General features: G+C 40.3%; 1 protein-coding gene across 1 annotated transcript in view; it reads left to right on the forward strand.

Moving 5' to 3' along the window:
- The window catches only part of KLHDC10 (kelch domain containing 10), a 65,606-nt gene that overhangs the window by 42,556 nt on the left and 5,173 nt on the right, over positions 1-17,877 (forward strand). Inside the window, exons 3-9 of the mRNA XM_032761732.2 lie at positions 2,857-3,078; positions 7,140-7,294; positions 8,484-8,632; positions 10,855-10,939; positions 12,278-12,344; positions 13,811-13,858; positions 16,788-16,927. Coding sequence (XP_032617623.1) covers positions 2,857-3,078; positions 7,140-7,294; positions 8,484-8,632; positions 10,855-10,939; positions 12,278-12,344; positions 13,811-13,858; positions 16,788-16,927 — 866 coding nt within the window. The remainder of the gene's footprint in view (positions 1-2,856; positions 3,079-7,139; positions 7,295-8,483; positions 8,633-10,854; positions 10,940-12,277; positions 12,345-13,810; positions 13,859-16,787; positions 16,928-17,877) is intronic.

A 17,877-nucleotide genomic window follows, 5' to 3' on the forward strand; every position in this document is an offset into this window, starting at 1 on the left:
AGGTCATCCACCTGCCTTGGCCTCCCAAAGTGCTTGGATTACAGGTGTGAGCCACCATGCCTGGCCCAATATTTTTGACCTGAATGAGTGAGTAGAGAAATACAAAACCATCTTTTCACAGACCCCTCAACTGTGTAATCCATGTGAATTGTATTTGTCACAGAGATAGTTGGCAATAAACTTATAACATCACCTTCCCTGCTGTACAGCCATTTAGAGAAAATGTAGAATAGACTGCATTTCTTTTCATATTTGCCCAAAAGCAGCTTTAAAAATTATCTGTTGGCTTCAGGTAATACAGCAAATGACAGAGATTTTTAGAGTTCCTGTCTGCTGACCATAGCAACTCTGTTAGATTTCTTCTTTAAATTTGTCTTGCTAATTCTTAGAAAGAAGCATTTGTGTCTTGAGAAGAACATTGCATAATCCAACACCCGTTCCCTAAACCATGTATCTGTTAGGCGTAATAATACCAAAGTCCACTGAGAGTTAGACACTGTTTTAATCTTCCCTGTCACTGTTTACTTTGGCCTAACGTTAAAGTCAACCAAACTTTTAGTACCTGTTATGGATCTCCAACTGTTTTAGGTGTTGTGGGTGATACGGGATAATTATTATACATGACCTTTGCCCTTGAGGAGCTTGTAATCTATTTGGAAGAGAAAAACAAACTGACAAAATGCGTAGAGAAAATTAAATGCCAAATAAGTTGATTCCCCGTTTGTTTAGTGTTTGCTGTGTGCCCAAGGCTTGGTTATAGAAAGGTAAATACAAATGTATTCCTTTTCACTCAAATAGCTCACAGCCTCCTAGAAAGTTACATGTATAAGCCAATAAACATTTCAACATGACAAATCTAACAAATCTTTGAAGTGCAGTAATAATATCCCAATATGCAAATGAGGAAGCTGAGACTAAGTGAGGGTCAGTGACTTGCTCAAAGTAGCAATTAGAAAGAACTTGAATTCAAACTTAGGCATTTATAGGAGCTCTTATTTTTTCCTCCATACCACACTTTCTGTTTCAAGAGTCCTGAAAAGAGAAATTGAGTTCTTCATTTAAAGTAAATCATAGCTTAGTAAATTTGCCAGCTGATTATAGTTTGCCTGATATTCAGGTATTTACATAGTTAAGGTGTGATCTTATTAATTGTACATGTATACACTAATATATGAGTAGTATGGTACTGAACTGGAAGGGTTCATTTGATGAAAAGGGTGGTGTGCACTAGACTTAGGTATTTCCACAGGTAGGGATTGATGGGTAGGTAGGTAGGTAGACTAGGCCAAGGTGTAAGGGAGGAACTCTGGGCTTTCCAAGCAGAGAGAAGTGTGAGAAATTGACAGTAGGACAAGGTTAGTAGGAGAAAAGCTCTAACATGTTGGGCAGGGGACTTGGTACTTGAGTGGTGAGGAACCATCAAAAACTTTCAAACACGACTAACAGGTTGGACGTGAGTGACTCAGTGATTCACTGTTCTTTGTTGCTCTCAATCTGTGCACAATTTCAGCTCTTGTTTAAAAATATAACCTTAGAAAGTGGGATTTTGATTTTAAAAATTAAATATAGAAGGCCTGTATTAGGTTGGTAATAAATGTACAACATGTTTATTCGGTGTCTAGTGTTGTCCTAAATATTAACTTTATACTAGTTTCTATTACCAACATAAAAAAGTACGTTCATCTTTAGGGTCACAACTATAGTAGCTGCTCATTCCATCCAATATGTATTTAAGCACCTTTGAGTCTGAAGTTAGGCAAGGGTTTGTATAGATTGGTATAAACATTTTAAGGATAACAGAAATTACAATAAAGTTGTTTTTTTTTTTTTAACTCTAAAATAACCTCGAAGTAATTTTTAGGAAACTAGTTGAGGCTGGGCGCAGTAGCTCATGCCTGTAATCCCAGGACGTTGGGAGGCCAAGGCAGGCGGATCACCTGAGGTCAGGAGTTCAAGACCAGCCTGACCAACATGGAGAAACCCTGTCTCTACTAAAAACACAAAATTAGCCGGGCATGGTGGCGGGCACCTATAATCCCAGCTACTTGGGAGGCTGAGGCAGGACAATCACTTGAACCTGGGAGGTAAAGGTTGCAGTGAGCTGAGCTTGCGCCACTGCACTCCAGCCTGGGTGACAGAGTGAGACTCAGTCTCAAAAAAAAAAAGTTGATATAATTTAGACTTCAGGACACTTTCAAATTTAAATTGTAGAAAAGCTCTTAATAGGATGAAAGATGCTCTCTGAGATAAATATAAGGAGATTCTTTGTTAACCACCTTAATATCCGGGATGTTATTTAAAGTCAAAATTTTACTGTAACTCCTTAACAGCCAGTTTTCATTTTAAGTGTATAATTATATCTTGTGGAAAAATCATAGATTTTATGTGTGTGTATTTTTATTTATACATGACTCATTCATATTCGTGATTATATTTATTTAGTTCTCTAATATTCACAGTTTAATTTAGTTGGCCTGTGTTTTTTTTCTCCTCTAAGGAAATAAGAAAACTTGTCCTGTTAGCTTTTGGATTATTAAACCTTTCCTCCTTCTTTTCTTGAAAATTTCAAGTTGTCAGCCATTTTCTTGCATTTATCATGCTTTTTACAGTTATCAAAATCTGAAGGTAGTCATAAAAAATAGAAGTAGAGACTTGCTCCTTAAAATCTTAAGTAGTATATGTGAATAAGAAGTATTATTAGGAAGTATATCCATGTTATAAATCTAAACAAATAAGTATGTCCATGTTATAAATCTTTCCTGATCCCCTTTTAAGGCTAAAATGGTTGTTACCTAATTTTGTTTGTGCTTTTAAACTGGTAGGACACCTGTGGAAAACTGTCCTCTTCTCTCCTAGGCCACAGACCTCCACCAGCACGAAGTGGACATCGTTGCGTGGCAGATAATACCAACCTATATGTGTTTGGAGGTTATAACCCAGATTATGATGAATCGGGAGGGCCTGATAATGAAGACTATCCTCTCTTCAGGGAACTCTGGAGGTATCATTTTGCTACAGGAGTATGGCACCAGATGGGCACAGATGGCTACATGCCCCGGGAATTGGCATCTATGTCACGTGAGTGCAAGCAGTTCATAACTCCTGACTTTATGAAATGTCTGAGAAGCCAGGTTCAATGTCCCATATTCCTCGTTAATAATTTATAACACTATAATGTGCTTTCGCCCTGTGGGTGGATAGGCTTTTTACTAGGGTAATAACATAGCATGGTGATTCCAAATTATTTGGGTCCTGAGTTTGAATTCAGCTTGTCAGGTGAGTTTTAGCTTTAATTTCCTAACTTGTAAAATGGGATTAATAATATCTTAGAGGGTTCAATATAAAGTATCACATATATGCTAGGCAAAATGTAGTAGAAGGTCAACAAATGGGGCTTATGACGATGACAATTAATAGCTATTGAGCAAAGTACAGGCATACCTCAGAGATGTCCTGGGTTTAGTTCCAAACCACCAAAATAAAGCGAGTCACGCAACATTTTTGGTTTCCTAGTGCATATAAAGTTATGTTTACACTATGCACTAGTCTCTTTAGTGTGCAATAGCATTATCTCTAAAAAAGTACATACCTTAATTAAAAATACTTTATTGCTAAAAAGTGCTAACAACCATCTGAGCCTTCAGCGAGTTGTAATCTTTTTGCTGGTGAAGGGTTTTGTCTCGACGTTGGTGGCAGCTGACTTATCAGGGTGGTGGTTGCTGAAGGTTGGGGTGATTGTGGCAATTTCTTAAGACGACATTGAAGTTTGCTGCATCAATTGGCTCTTCCTTTCACAAAAGATTTCTCTGTAGCATTTAATGCTGTTTGATAGCATTTAACCCAGAGTAGAACTTCTTTCCAAATTGGAGTCAAATCCTCTCAAACTCTGCCACTGCTTAATCAACTAAGTTTAAGTGATATTCTAAATCCTTTCTTGTCATTTCAACAGTGTTCACAGCATCTTCACTAGGAGTAGATTCTATCTCAAGAAACCACTTTCACTGAGCACAGTGACTCATGCCTGTAATCCCAGCACTTTGGGAGGCCGAGGCAGGAGGATCACTGGAGCCCAGGAGTTGAAGACCAGCTTGGGCAACATAGTGAGACCTTTTCTCTACAAAACATACAAAAATTAACCAGGCATGGTGTTGCACGACTGTATTCCCAGCTACTTGGGAGGCTGAGGTGGGAGAATGGCTGGAGCCTAGGAGGTTGAGGCTACAGAAGCTGTGATCATGCCACTGCGTTCCAGCCTGGGTGACAGAGTAAGATCTTGTCTCAAAAAAAAGAAAAAGAGGCCGGGCATGGTGGCTCACACCTGTAATCCCAGCACTTTGGGAGGCTGAGGCGAGTGGATCACGAGGTCAGGAGTTTGAGACCCAGCCTGGCCAACATGGTGAAACCCTATCTCTACAAAAAATACAAAAAAAAAAAAATTAGCTGGGCATGGTGGCAGGCGCCAGTAATCCCAGCTACTTGGGAGGCTGAGGCAGGAGAATCGCTTGAACCTGGGAAGGCGGGGGTTGCAATAAGCCAAGATCGCCCCACTGCACTCCAGCCTGGGCAATAAGAGTGAGACTCTGTTTCAAAAAAATAAAAATAAAAAAATTAAAAATCTGTTGTTTAGTGTAGCCACTTAGCTAGATCTTCTGGATAACTTGCTGTAGCGTCTGCATCAGCACTTGCTGCTTCCCTTTGTACTTTTATGTTATGGAGATGGCTTCTTTCCTTAAACCTCTTGAACCAACCTCTGCTAGCTTCCAACATTTCTTCTGCAGCTTCCTTACCTCTCCCCACCTTCATAGAATCGAAGAGAGTCAGGGCCTTGCTCTGAATTAGGCTTTGGCCTAAAGGGAATGTTGTAGTTGATCTTCTGTCCAGACCACTTAAACTTTCTGCATATCAGCAATAAGGCTGGTTTGCTTCCTTATCATTCGTGTGTTCACTGGACTAGTACTTTTAATTTCCATCAAGAACTTTTCCTTTGCATTCACAATTTCGCTAACTGTTGGGTGCAAGAGGCCTAGCTTTCGCCTGCCTTTGCTTTCCACATGCCTTCCTCACTAAGCTTAGTCAATTCTAGCTTTTGATTTAAAGTTAGATATGGTAGACTCTTCCTTTCACTTGAATACTCAGAGGCCATTGTAAGGTTATTCACTGGCCTAATTTCAATCTTGTTGTGTCTCAGGGAATAGGGAGGCCTGAGGAGAGGGAAAAAGATGAGGGAATGGCTGATTGGTGCAGTCAAAACTCTCACAGCATTTATTGATTAAGTTCACTGTCTTATATGGGCGTGGTTCAAAACAGTTAACAATAGTAACATCAAAGATCACTGATCAGTGCTGGCGTGGTGGCTTAGGCCTGTAATCCCAGCAATTTAGGAGGCCAAGGTGGAAGGATCACTTGAGGCTAGGAGTTCAAGACCAGCCTGGGCAATGTAGCGAGACCCTGTCTCTTAAAAAAAAAAATTAGCTGGGCATAGTGGCCTGTACATATAGTCCCAGCTACCTGGACATCTGAGGTGGGAGGATCACTTAAGCCCAGGAGTTCAAGGCTGCAGTGAGCCATGTTCATGCCACTGCACTCCAGCTAGGCAACACAGCAAGACTCCGATTCAAAAAAATAATTAATAAAGGCTAGGTGTGGTGCCTCACCCCTATAATCCCAGCACTTTGGGAGGCTGACATGAGTGGATTGCTTGAGCCCAGGAGTTCAAGACTAGCCTGGCCAACATAGCAAAATCCTGTCTCTACAAAAAAATACAAAAGTTAGCCAGACATGGTGGCACACACCTGTAGTCCCAGCTACTTGGGAAATTGAGGCAGGAGGATCACTTGAGTTCTGGAGGTCAAGGTTACAGTAAGCTGTGATCGTGTCACTGAACTCCAGCTTGGTGACAGAGCAAGACCCTGCCTCTCAAACAAACAAAAAAAGAGTTAAAAAAAAAAAAAAAAAAACCAGCCAGGCGTGGTGGCTCACGCCTGTAATCCCAGCACTTTAGGAGGCCAAGGCAGGTGGATCACCTGAGGTCAGGGGTTCGAGACCAGCCTGCCCAACGTGGTGAAACCCCATCTCTACTAAAAATACAAAAATTAGCTGGGCGTGGTGGTGGGCACCTGTAATCCCAGCTACGAGGGAGGCTGAGGCAGGAGAATCACTTGAACCCAGGAGGTGGAGGTTGCAGTGAGCTGAGATCATGCCACTACACTCCAGCCTGGGAGACAGAGCAAGACTCCGTCTTAAAAAAAGAAAAAAAAAAGCCACTGAAATAACATAGGAACACTATTTTGAGAGAGAGAAAGAGGATATGTATGAGTGAAGAGAATATGTGTGTACAGTGTGCATGTGTATGTTTGTGTGTGTGGTGGCAGGAACAAAAGAGCTACAGGAGGAAGAACACCAAAGTTACCTGCAGGATATTGGTGTGTTTTGTTTTATCTGGTAGAGGATTAAAATGACAGAAACCATAATTGTAAATTTAGAAATCATTCTCCTGGCAAAAACAGAATGTCCCTTTAGTCCCTTTATTCTGAGTCCCCTTGGGTCTTTGCTGAGGCAAAGATGATGCTTCATTTTTCTCTGCTTTGCTGCATGCTTGAACTGTCTTCAGCAGCAGTGGTATACTGGGTAGACTGTAGTTCATAGAACTCAATATTGTTATACACAGTATTTAGTGAATTCCATAAATCTGTATTGAATACGTCATATATGCCTAGCAATGAACTATGTGATAGAGCCCATATAGTGGAATTAGATCTTTTTCTGCAGAACTTTGTAGTATAGGCTATGTATCTCTTATCTGAAATGCTTGGGACCAGAAGTGTTTCACATTTCAAATTTTTTTTTTTTAATATTTGCATTGTACTTAGCATACCAAATCCAAAACTTTGAAATCCAACATATTCCAGTGAGCATTTCCTTTAAGCATCATTGTTGGTGCGCAAAAAGTTTCGGATTTTGAATTAGATTTCAGATTTTCAGATTTGGTACGCTCAGCTACTAGTTAGATGTCAGTGGTTTGAGCTATCTTATGAGATCATTAAAGCAGGTATGTGTAGCTTCTCAGATACTCTGGGTTTATGTGGGAACAAATTGCAGGTAGCCATTTGTGAATGGAACTTGTGCTTCTCCTTCCTCAGTTGTGCTGCATGGAAACAACCTGTTAGTGTTTGGAGGTACGGGCATCCCATTTGGAGAGAGCAACGGCAATGACGTCCATGTGTGTAATGTGAAGTATAAGAGATGGGCTTTGCTCAGCTGTCGGGGGAAGAAACCCAGTCGTATATATGGACAGGTACCAATCTGTGGCCAGTCATGGTGTATTTGTTCATATTTTTCTAGTCTGGGGATGGTGTTAGAATATTTGTAATTGTTACCATTTTATTTTAATGGAGAAGAGTTCTTTGTGGTTAGTACTTGATTTTTTAGTTCTGATATAAAATTATAATTTGCAAATCTGGTTATGTGCCATGTTCTTTTCTTTTCTTTTCTTTTTTTTTTTCACTTTCTGTTTCTAATTCAATGTAGGTCAGGATATAGACCTGTATGGAAGTTCCTTTAAATGTTAGAACCCCACCTCCACCTCCACCCTCACCCCCCGTGAGAGATTGGGCTTCACTATGGTCTGGGTCCTGGTCATTTTTAGAGTGATTCTTGCATAGATGAGAAAGCACTTGGTGAAGAAACTTTTACATGGATCTGAGCTAAAACATACATTATGTAGAGATTAGTTTAGGTTCCAGCGCTTCAAACCTTAGATCTGAAAAGTTATATCCAGAAAGATAGGGAGCAACCCACCATACATCAGAGACTCTTTGAGAGTCTAAGCTTAAAACAACCAAGCTTTGACTTCTTTCTTGACTCGCTGGCATTAGTACTGATAAACAGCTTCTGAGCTTAACTTCAAAGGAGCACATACTGGATAACTTTGTTGCTTCCACAGGAGGCATTTAAACTTAAGAAGTGGCCATAACAATAGCTGAAACTTTCATTGAAAAGAGTCCAGTGGAAAACATCAGATTCCTTGAACTGCTAATTAGGGTTTCTACTTAGCAGATTGTGGTGGCTTATTTTCATATCTGCTGCTTCTTGAGAGCATTTTTCTTCAGACTGCTTATAGAGAGAAGCAGCTTTCAATGGAAATGCTTATGCCCATGAGCTAGAAATTATTCGATCGGCCAGGACCCTTAAGAATCATCTTGGCAGGTAGGACTTGCTTTCCAGTTGAGTAAAGCTTCACCTTTCTAAAGGTGTTTTCCAGGTTCTTAAAATAATCTCTGGGTTCTCTAAAATCTTTATTCTTTTAAGAGTCTGATACATTAAAAGATTAAAATACAAGAAAATTTCATAAAACCTGATTTGGAGGTATCTGGTAAGTTTAGTCTTTAATTTACATTCTTTAATCAAGTGTAAAGATTGTAAATGTTACATTCTTTAATCAAGTGTTAACAAGTCGGTCTTATTCACCTTTCCTTGTTATCCAGGCTATGGCCATCATCAATGGCTCCCTTTATGTCTTTGGAGGTACAACCGGCTATATTTACAGCACAGACCTGCACAAGTTAGATCTCAATACCAGAGAGTGGACACAACTGAAACCAAACAACCTATCCTGTGATCTACCAGAAGAGAGGTGAGGTTCTAGGATTCAAGCATATTTATTCTTTCATGCTAACATTTGACCTCTTTCAGAGTGTTGGCAATATGAAGAAAACCCTTTGGCCCCAGTTAGAATAACTAACTGGCTGTTGGATGTTAGATCTCAGGTAAGTAGTAAAGAAAGGTCCATAGTAAAAAAAGTTCTTCTGGTGAGGAAATAATATTTCCTTCTAAACTATAGAATTTTTTCCATGTCATTTCCTCTTACACTTTAGTCTTTCTGCATTAGGAAGATAGTAACACTTTGAAGAAGAAACCAGTGGTAGCAACTGTAACCAAATTTCGTATTACAGGCAAAACAGTTACTGTCCAGTTACTTTTTGATTTCCCTTTTTTTTGAGAAAGGGTCTCACTCTGTCACCTATGCTGGAGTACAGTGACATAATCATGGCTCACTGCAACCTTGGCCTCTTGGGCTCAAGGCATTCTCCCATCTCAGCCCTCCGCCCAAGTAGCTGGGAATACAGGCATGTGCCACCACGTCTGGCTAATTTTTTGTACAGATGAGGTCGCACCATGTTTCCCAGGCTGCTTCTCAAACTCCTAGGCTCAAGCGATCTGCCTGCCCTTGGCTTCCCAGAGTGTTGGGATTACAGGTGTGAGCCACCATGCTGAGCCTGATTTCCCTTCTTAACTTGCATATTAGAATTCTTTGGCTCATTCTCTCACAGACATATCCTCAGTACAGGGCACAGGGCCATCCCCACAGTGATGCCCAGTGAATGTTGATTGGATAGATGGAAGGAAGCTTGCATGGATGGATGGGTGATGAATGATGGATGGATGGATGGATGGATGGAAAGATCATTCATTTTAAGTGCTGTGTTAAACACTCAAACATCACATGGTTCTCTCTAGTTGCCTTCTAGTAGCAGATCTGTATCTTTCACTTTTCTTTCCTAATAGCAGTTGCCTCTTCATAGAATTAAACTCACTGTGGCTGGGCGCAGCCTGTAATCCCAGCACTTTGGGAGGCTGAGGTGGGCGGATCACGAAGTCAGGAGTTCAAGACCAGCCTGGCCAACCTGGTGAAGCCCTGTCTCTACTAAAAATACAAAAAAAGTTAGCTGGGTGTGTTGGTGGTCACCTGTAATCCCAGCTGCTCGGGAGGCTGAGGCAGGAGAATTGCCTGAACCCGGGAGGCAGAGGTTGTAGTGAGCTGAGATCGTGCCGCTGCACTCCAGCCTGGGCGACAGAGCAAGACTCCGTCTCGAAAAAAAAAAAAAAAGAAAAAAGAATTAAACTCACTGAAACACTTGAAGAGATTTTTTTTCCCCTCCAGTTTGAAAGCAAAGACAGTAAACCATTTTTTACTAACTCTATTTAGATGAATCCAGTGTCTCTTTGTTGCCTCTTTAAACAAAATAGCATATAGGTGCTAAGGAAGAATTTATCTTAATTGTAGACTGTTAGTGGACTGATCATTGTAAAACTACCATAAGCGGACTTGGGAGTTGGCCTCTTACTGGAATGATTTTGATGTAGTTTATTTTATCAGCAACAAGGCCTTCAGGTAAAGAAGGAAATAGATTAAGTTTTCACAGCATTTTCACATGGTTGCTTTCTTTAAGTCATTTTATGGACATATCATAAATTATTTAAGCTTTTAGCTAGACTGCCTGGATGAAAGTTCTGAGGTGTTTCATGTTATATCCACAGTTCTGTGTAGCATAATTTTCTGCTAAATAAGTATCTTAATTTGCAAACTCATAGTCTAAGGTCTCTAAATGTAGGCAGATCACTTTTTAAAACTATGTAATAATTTCCCCTTTATACAAAGTTATCACAAAAGATTATAGAAAAAGCTACAAAATACAAATTAGCAAAATGAAGAAAATAAAAATTCAAGTCTAAACTCAAAGATAACCAGGTTTAATGTTTTGGATTATATCCTAATAGCCATTTTCTGTACATATTTATGTATCTATAAATTTTTAATATAATTGATTAAAAAAATAATGACACAAAAAAGTTCTCAATACATTGACCGCCATCTGGTGCCTGCTCTGTTATTGGTTGCATACTAATCCATTTTATGTATATTCTGTAAGTCATATAACCAATTCACTATTGTTAAACACTTAGGTTATTTGCAATAATTTATTATTATAAATAATGATGTAATAAAAAACCTTATAGCTAAATCTTAGTTCATTTTTCACTTAATTATAAATGAATTTTATTGTAAATTTTCAGATACCGACATGAAATCGCACATGACGGGCAGAGGATTTACATCTTGGGAGGTGGTACTTCCTGGACAGCATATTCCTTAAACAAGGTATATTTTTTAAAAAAGAAAAAAAGGGAGAGGGAGAAGGATAGAAAGAGGCTTGCGTCAACTAAGCAAGATAATTCTGTTACTTTAGATATTTTAATTTTTGAGCACATTCCTCATTAACACCTATTTTGTGTTGGATGCACTTTATAAGGTCGAACCCTGTGCCCCAAAATGCTTTCAGTTGACAGGTGTTATTTATCACACACTGAAAATACTTTATAAAAATTATCTCCTTATGCTGGAAAAGGAAAGTGACTAAAAGGAAGGCATAGTAGCTTGAATGGAGCAACTAATTAGAATTGGAACCAGCATTATCAGAATGTCACATCCGCATCATCATCACTGCTGTATATCTAAAAAGAACAGGCTTGTTTAGGGTTGCACGTCACGAACTTGAGAAAGCTGAGCTCTGAAGGGCTGTTATTCATCCATCCCTGTGGCATTTCTAAAATGTCATAGTCACACATCCCAGGGGATCCTAGATTAGGCTGTAGAGCTCCTGGACTGCTTGGAACCTTAATGGTCTTTTTCAAGTTTTGTCAAAACTGAATTCCCACATTCCCTTACAAACACTTGTTTTTTTCTGTTATAAAAATGATACATGCCCCTTGTAGAAAACGTGGAAGTTGCAGAACAACATATAGAAGAAAATCAAGCATCACATGCACTGCAGCTTCTCATTCCAACCTTTTTTTTCATTTTTTCTGTGGATTTTAAAAAGTGGGCTGGGTGCGGTGGCTCATGCCTGTAATCCCAGCCCTTTGGGAGGCCGAGGCAGGCGGATCACCTGAGGTTGGGAGTTCGAGACCAGCCTGGCCAACATGGTGAAACCCCATCTCTATTAAAAACACAAAAAATTAGCTGGGCGTGGTGGCGGGCACCTGTAGTCTCAACTACTCGGGAGGCTGAGGCAGGAGAATTGCTTGAACCTGGGAGGTAGAGGCTGCAGTGAGCCAAGATCGCGTCACTACACTCCAGCCTGGGTGACAGAGTAAGACTCCATCTCAAAAAAAAACAAAAAATAAAATAAAAAGTGAAATCATATATGTGTTTAATTTTCAATTGCCTCATTTAATGTTTTCCCTTGTATTTGGAAAGATCAGAAAAAAAGCAAAAGAAAAGAAGAAAGACTTTTCAACTAAGAATATATGTTTACGCAGGCTGCTGCTGTTAAAAGTCCAGTTTTCTATATGGAAAATCACTGTACCTTCTGCTCAGTTTTGCTGTGAACCTAAAACTGCTTTAAAAAACAAAGTCTATTTTTTTAAAAATCCTTTTTCAGGCTAGCTAAAATTACAATTATTTATGTATGTGTATATGTTCTTTTTTTCCTCCAAGATCCATGCCTACAACCTTGAAACGAATGCATGGGAGGAAATTGCAACAAAACCCCATGAAAAAATAGGTAAATTTAAAGTATTGATTAATTTATCTTTAACAAACATGTATTATACTTTTACTCATTTTGGAAGGAAAAAGTAATTTTACTGAGTTATATGGCAAGTTAAATATCTGTTGGGCCGGGTGCAGTGGCTCACGCCTATAATCTCAGCACTTTGGGAGGCCAAGACTTGAGCCCAGGAGTTTGAGACCAGCCAGAGCAACATGGTGAGACACTGTCTCTACAAAAAATACAAAAAAATTTGCTGGGCCTGGTGGTGTACACCTATAGTCCCAGCTACTCCGGAGGCTGAGGTGGGAGAATCACCCGAGCTTGGGAAATAGAGGCCGTAGTTAGCCGTGATTGAGCCACTACACTCCAGCCTGGGCATCAAAGTGAGACCCTATCTCAAAAAAAAAGAAAAATCTGTTGAACTGGTATTAGAAAATACTTGTATTCCTTAGCCCAATTATAATTATTCCTTAGGGCTGGGCGTGGTGGCTCATGCCTATAATCCCAGCACTTTGGGAGGCCGAGGTGGGTGGATCATTTGAGGTCAGGAGTTGGAGACGAGCCTGGCCAGCATGGTGAAACCTCATCTCTACTAAAAATGTAAAAATTAGCTGGGCATGGTGGCATGCACCTGTCATCCCAGCTACTTGGGAGGCTGAGGCAGGAGAATTGTTTGAACCTGGGAGGCAGAGATTGCAGTGAGCCAAGATCACACCACGGCACTCCAGCCTGGGAGACAGAGCAAGACTGTCAAAAAAACAGAAAACAAAAAACAAAAACAAACAAACAAAAAAACACAGTAATTCTCCTTAGCGATTGAGCAAAGGGACTTTTAATTCTCTTTGTTGAATTCTTTGGCAGAAGTTGGGAAATATGGGTGATATAAGAAATTGGAGCCTAAATAAAGATCTACCAGCTGGGTATGGTGGCTCATGCCTATAATCCCAGCACTTTGGGAGGCTGAGCCCAGGAGTTCGAGACCAGCCTGGGCAACATGGTAAAACTCTGTCTCCACTAAAAATACAAAAAATAGCTGGGTGTGGTGGTGTGCACCTGTAGTCCCAGTTACTGAGGAGGCTGAAGTCGGAGGATCACTTGATCCCAGGAGGCGGAGGCTGCAGCGAGCCAAGATTGCACTGCTACATTCCAGCCTGGGCAACAGAGTGAGACCCTGTCTCTAAATTAAATAAATAATAAAGATCTACCTATCTCCTTGTGGGTAAAACGGCTTGGGAAAGCCACTAGCAACTCCTGTCCTTTCCCTCTTTGTTTCTGGCACCTTAGCATTGTACTGTTATGATGAGACTCCTGATGGCTTTTGAAATAAGGAGGGAGTGGAAGGACTAGTCAATGTTTGCTTAACATGTAACAAAGGGATTGTTTTGAGTTACACATAGTGTGTCTTTCACTGTGTTATATCAGTGTGGTTCCCAGTCCTTCTGTAAGTAATGGAACTTCTGTGTTTGTGTGTTTGGCAGGCTTTCCTGCAGCCCGAAGGTGTCACAGTTGTGTTCAAATAAAAAATGGTAAGGATTCTAAATAACATTTTGCTTCCATTTCTGTAATTGTATCTTCTGAAAATGTCTTATTTCCTAAGATAGCCCCCTCAAAAGAGGCTCATAACTTTGAGAAAAGTCTATTTCTTGTAAACTTAAAGGGAAATTCATAGTTATGCCTCTCTCAGCCATTTTCATAATGTAAACTAGTATGGTGTTTGGGTTCCTTCAGTTATTAGATGAAGGGGTGGGTTGCCCCTCCACACCTGTGGGTGTTTCTCGTTAGGTGGAACGAGAGACTTGGAAAAGAAAAAGACACAGAGACAAAGTATAGAGAAAGAAATAAGGGGGCCCAGGGGACCAGCGTTCAGCATATGGAGGATCCTGCCGGCCTCTGAGTTCCCTTAGTATTTATTGATCATTCTTGGGTGTTTCTCAGAGAGGGGGATGTGTCAGGGTCATAGGATAATAGTGGAGAGAAGGTCAGCAGATAAATACGTGAACAAAGGTCTCTGCATCATAGACAAGGTAAAGAATCAAGTGCTGTGCTTTAGATATGCATACACATAAACATCTCAATGCCTTACAGAGCAGTATTGGTGCCCGCATGTCCCACCTCCAGCCCTAAGGCGGTTTTCCCCTATCTCAGTAGATGGAACATACAATCGGGTTTTATACCAAGACATTCCATTGCCCAGGGACGGGCAGGAGACAGATGCCTTCCTCTTGTCTCAACTGCAAAGAGGCATTCCTTCCAGTTATACTAATCCTCCTCAGCACAGACCCTTTACGGGTGTCGGGCTGGGGGACGGTCAGGTCTTTCCCTTCCCACGAGGCCATATTTCAGACTATCACATGGGGAGAAACCTTGGACAATACCTGGCTTTCCTAGGCAGAGGTCCCTGCGGCCTTCCGCAGTTTTTGTGTCCTGGGTACTTGAGATTAGGGAGTGGTGAGCATGCTGCCTTCAAGCATCTGTTTAACAAAGCACGTCTTGCACAGCCCTTAATCCATTTAACCCTGAATTTGACACAGCACATGTTTCAGAGAGCACCGGGTGGGGGGTAAGGTTATAGATTAGCAGCATCTCAAGGCAGAAGAATTTTTCTTAGTACAGAACAAAATGGAGTCTCCTATGTCTACTTCTTTCTACACAGACACAGTAACAATCTGATCTCTCTTTCTTTTCCCCACAATTAGAGAACTCAAAAAATGGTGATAAATAAGTTTTATTGTAGCACTTGATCTTTCAGCATCCCACACCTCAACAGATGTCTGTGGTTATGGTGGCTAATACTAATAATCTTGACTGTTTATACTGTAGAGACCTCAGCAAACATTGTATTAAAATTGTAATAACTCCTTCAGAGTGTTATTTCATAAAGTTGATTCTGTTCTCTCTTATGCCAAATGGAACTCTTCACTCATTCTTTGGCCATATTACAACAAAGGCATTGTATGGCTTCAGAAAGCAGCTGCAGCTACTTTAACTAAATGTGATAAGCGACTCCTCTCTGGATAACCTTCCTGTCTTTTAATTTACAACTTATTTCATCGTTTGATATAGCTCTTAAATTTTTTCTGGGAGGAAAGCATGTATAAATGAGTTAGCCTGTATGCTTTTAGCAACTTAGTGCAGATACAACTAGGATTATTCTGCCATCTCTAGTTCAGAGGGATTTTTTATTGTGCTCCTGCTTTCTGGATAAGATTTATAGATAATGACATTGCTCACATATCTCTCTCTGAGAATGGAACTGTACTTTAAGTTTTCCTTGAATCCTAGCCAAAAAAGTTTCCAGTGCATTTTATAGCTTAAGTATTGGCTTAAACTTGGTCTAGACCTGAGTTAAGAAATTTATTCATTTAATTCTTTGAGGCCAAGCACCATACAAACAGAATTCAACCTTAGTTCTAGGCATTTCATTTGAAGGTTCACATAGCCTTTGTTACAAGTGGTCTAATTAGTTATAACTAACTGATTTTACCAGAAAACCCACACCTTTCATTTTGGGAAAATTATTCCTAATAACTGTACAGATCAAACAGAGCTTCAGTTTGTCCTCTTCTCGCTGAAGAAAGCTTGGAAGAGCCGCTTTTGTGTTCCTAAACTGAACATTGCAGTGAACATTCCTCCTCAGGTTAAATGTCTACATAGAGACTTTAGTCTCTATGAGCAGATAAATGTATATTCTTTCCAGGACACTATTTAAAGAAGAGTTTGCAAACTGGTGGCCTGCAAATGTGTTTTGTTTGGCTCATATATGTATTAAAATTTTTTTTGAGGCAAAGCGTGGTGGCTCATGCCTGTAATCCTAGCACTTTGGGAGGCTGAGGCGGGAGGGTCACTTGAGCCCAGGAGTTCAAGACCAGCCTGGGCAATATAGTGAGACCTTGTCTCTTAAAAAAAAAAAAAAAAAAAGTAGCCAAAACTTAAAAATCAAAATGTTTCATTTTTAAAAACATAACCAGATTTCCAACTTGCCTTGGAAAAAATGGATGATCTGGCAATTGCCAACCTTAAGTCTGTTATAGTACCAAACAGCTGGGGCTACATAGCTGTCACCTCTTTTAGAGCATGAGCATTCCTGTCTGTTTTCCTGAGACTTCTGTTTGTTTATCTTCCCTAGACCCCCTTGCTCATTCACTTTCTGTGCCTGGAATCTGTAGGTATGTGTTTGAATTTGGAAACTTTGACATGAAGGCTCCTTAGAGGCTTGCATCCTTAGTCCCAGTGAAGACCCTGACATAGCATCTCAGTTCTGTTGAGGGACAAGACAACAGCATGAGAGGCTGCACAGCAGAAGTCGTCTGTGTCATGGGTCTGGATAACCTTCCTGTCTTTTGTGTGTCCACTTCACTGGCCGCATGTCAGCTGGCTGTGTGGACCTACTCTAAAACACTCCATAGCTTTGGCTCTTTTCCTTTGTGTGATCTTGGCTTTCTCTTTTCTTCATAGATGTATTTATTTGTGGAGGCTATAATGGAGAGGTGATCCTGGGAGATATCTGGAAGTTGAATCTGCAGACTTTCCAATGGGTGAAGCTCCCAGCTACCATGCCAGAGCCAGTTTATTTTCACTGTGCAGCTGTTACACCAGTAAGTTTTTATTTTCATATCTTCCTTATGTAGTTCCAGATGATAAGGAAATCTTTTTAGAGATATTAGCAAGAAAAAAACCCAGATATGGGCAAACCTTAGATGATTAATAACATATTTTTAAAACTTCCTTCCAAAGCTAGGCCCTCCTCTGAGAAAAGAGGAGAAAAATCATCACACCCAAATTTGAGAGAATAACATAAATGTAAGAGAAATGCTACCTGTGGCATTCTGGCCCTGACTGTGATGTCAAAGGTGTTTCCTGGGAGGGTGGAATAGTTTTACCCCGTTGATACCATATTATTGAAGATCCTGCTCATTTCTTGAAGGCAAAGGCCTTTATTTTCATCTTTGTGTTCCCAGTATTTGGCATCTTGGATACTTAATATAGGTTTAGTTTAATGTTAGTTAATAGTGAAATTGTTGTTGAAGTAAAAAAAAATTCATATATATAGGCCGGGCACGGTGGCTCACGCCTGTAATCCCAGCACTTTGGGAGACCAAGGTGGGCGGATCACGAGGTCAGGAGATCGAGACCATCCTGGCTAACACGGGTGAAACCCTGTCTCTACTAAAAATACAAAAAAAAATTAGCTGGACGTGGTGGCGGGTGCCTGTATTCCCAGCTACTCGGGAGGCTGATGCAGGAGAATGGCGTGAACCTGGGAGGCGGAGAGCTTGCAGTGAGCTGAAATTGTGCCACTGCACTCCAGCCTGGGTGACAGAGCAAGACTGTCTGAAAAAAAAAAAAAAAATTCATATATATATAGTTTTTCCCTTAGTAATTCGTTAATTATTTAAACCCTCTTGATCTCCACACGATATTGGGATCAGTGAGGAATTCTTGTTTCATTTCATTTTGATTCCATCTACTGTGTTCTTTCCTCACTGAGTCTTCAGCCTTGTATGTTTCTCTCCCATTTGAATTTGTCCTCTTTTTGACTACTCAT

The sequence above is a fragment of the Hylobates moloch genome, unplaced genomic scaffold (genome assembly GCF_009828535.3).
Source record: "Hylobates moloch isolate HMO894 unplaced genomic scaffold, HMol_V3 SCAFFOLD_1, whole genome shotgun sequence".
Taxonomy (NCBI): Eukaryota; Metazoa; Chordata; class Mammalia; order Primates; family Hylobatidae; genus Hylobates; species Hylobates moloch.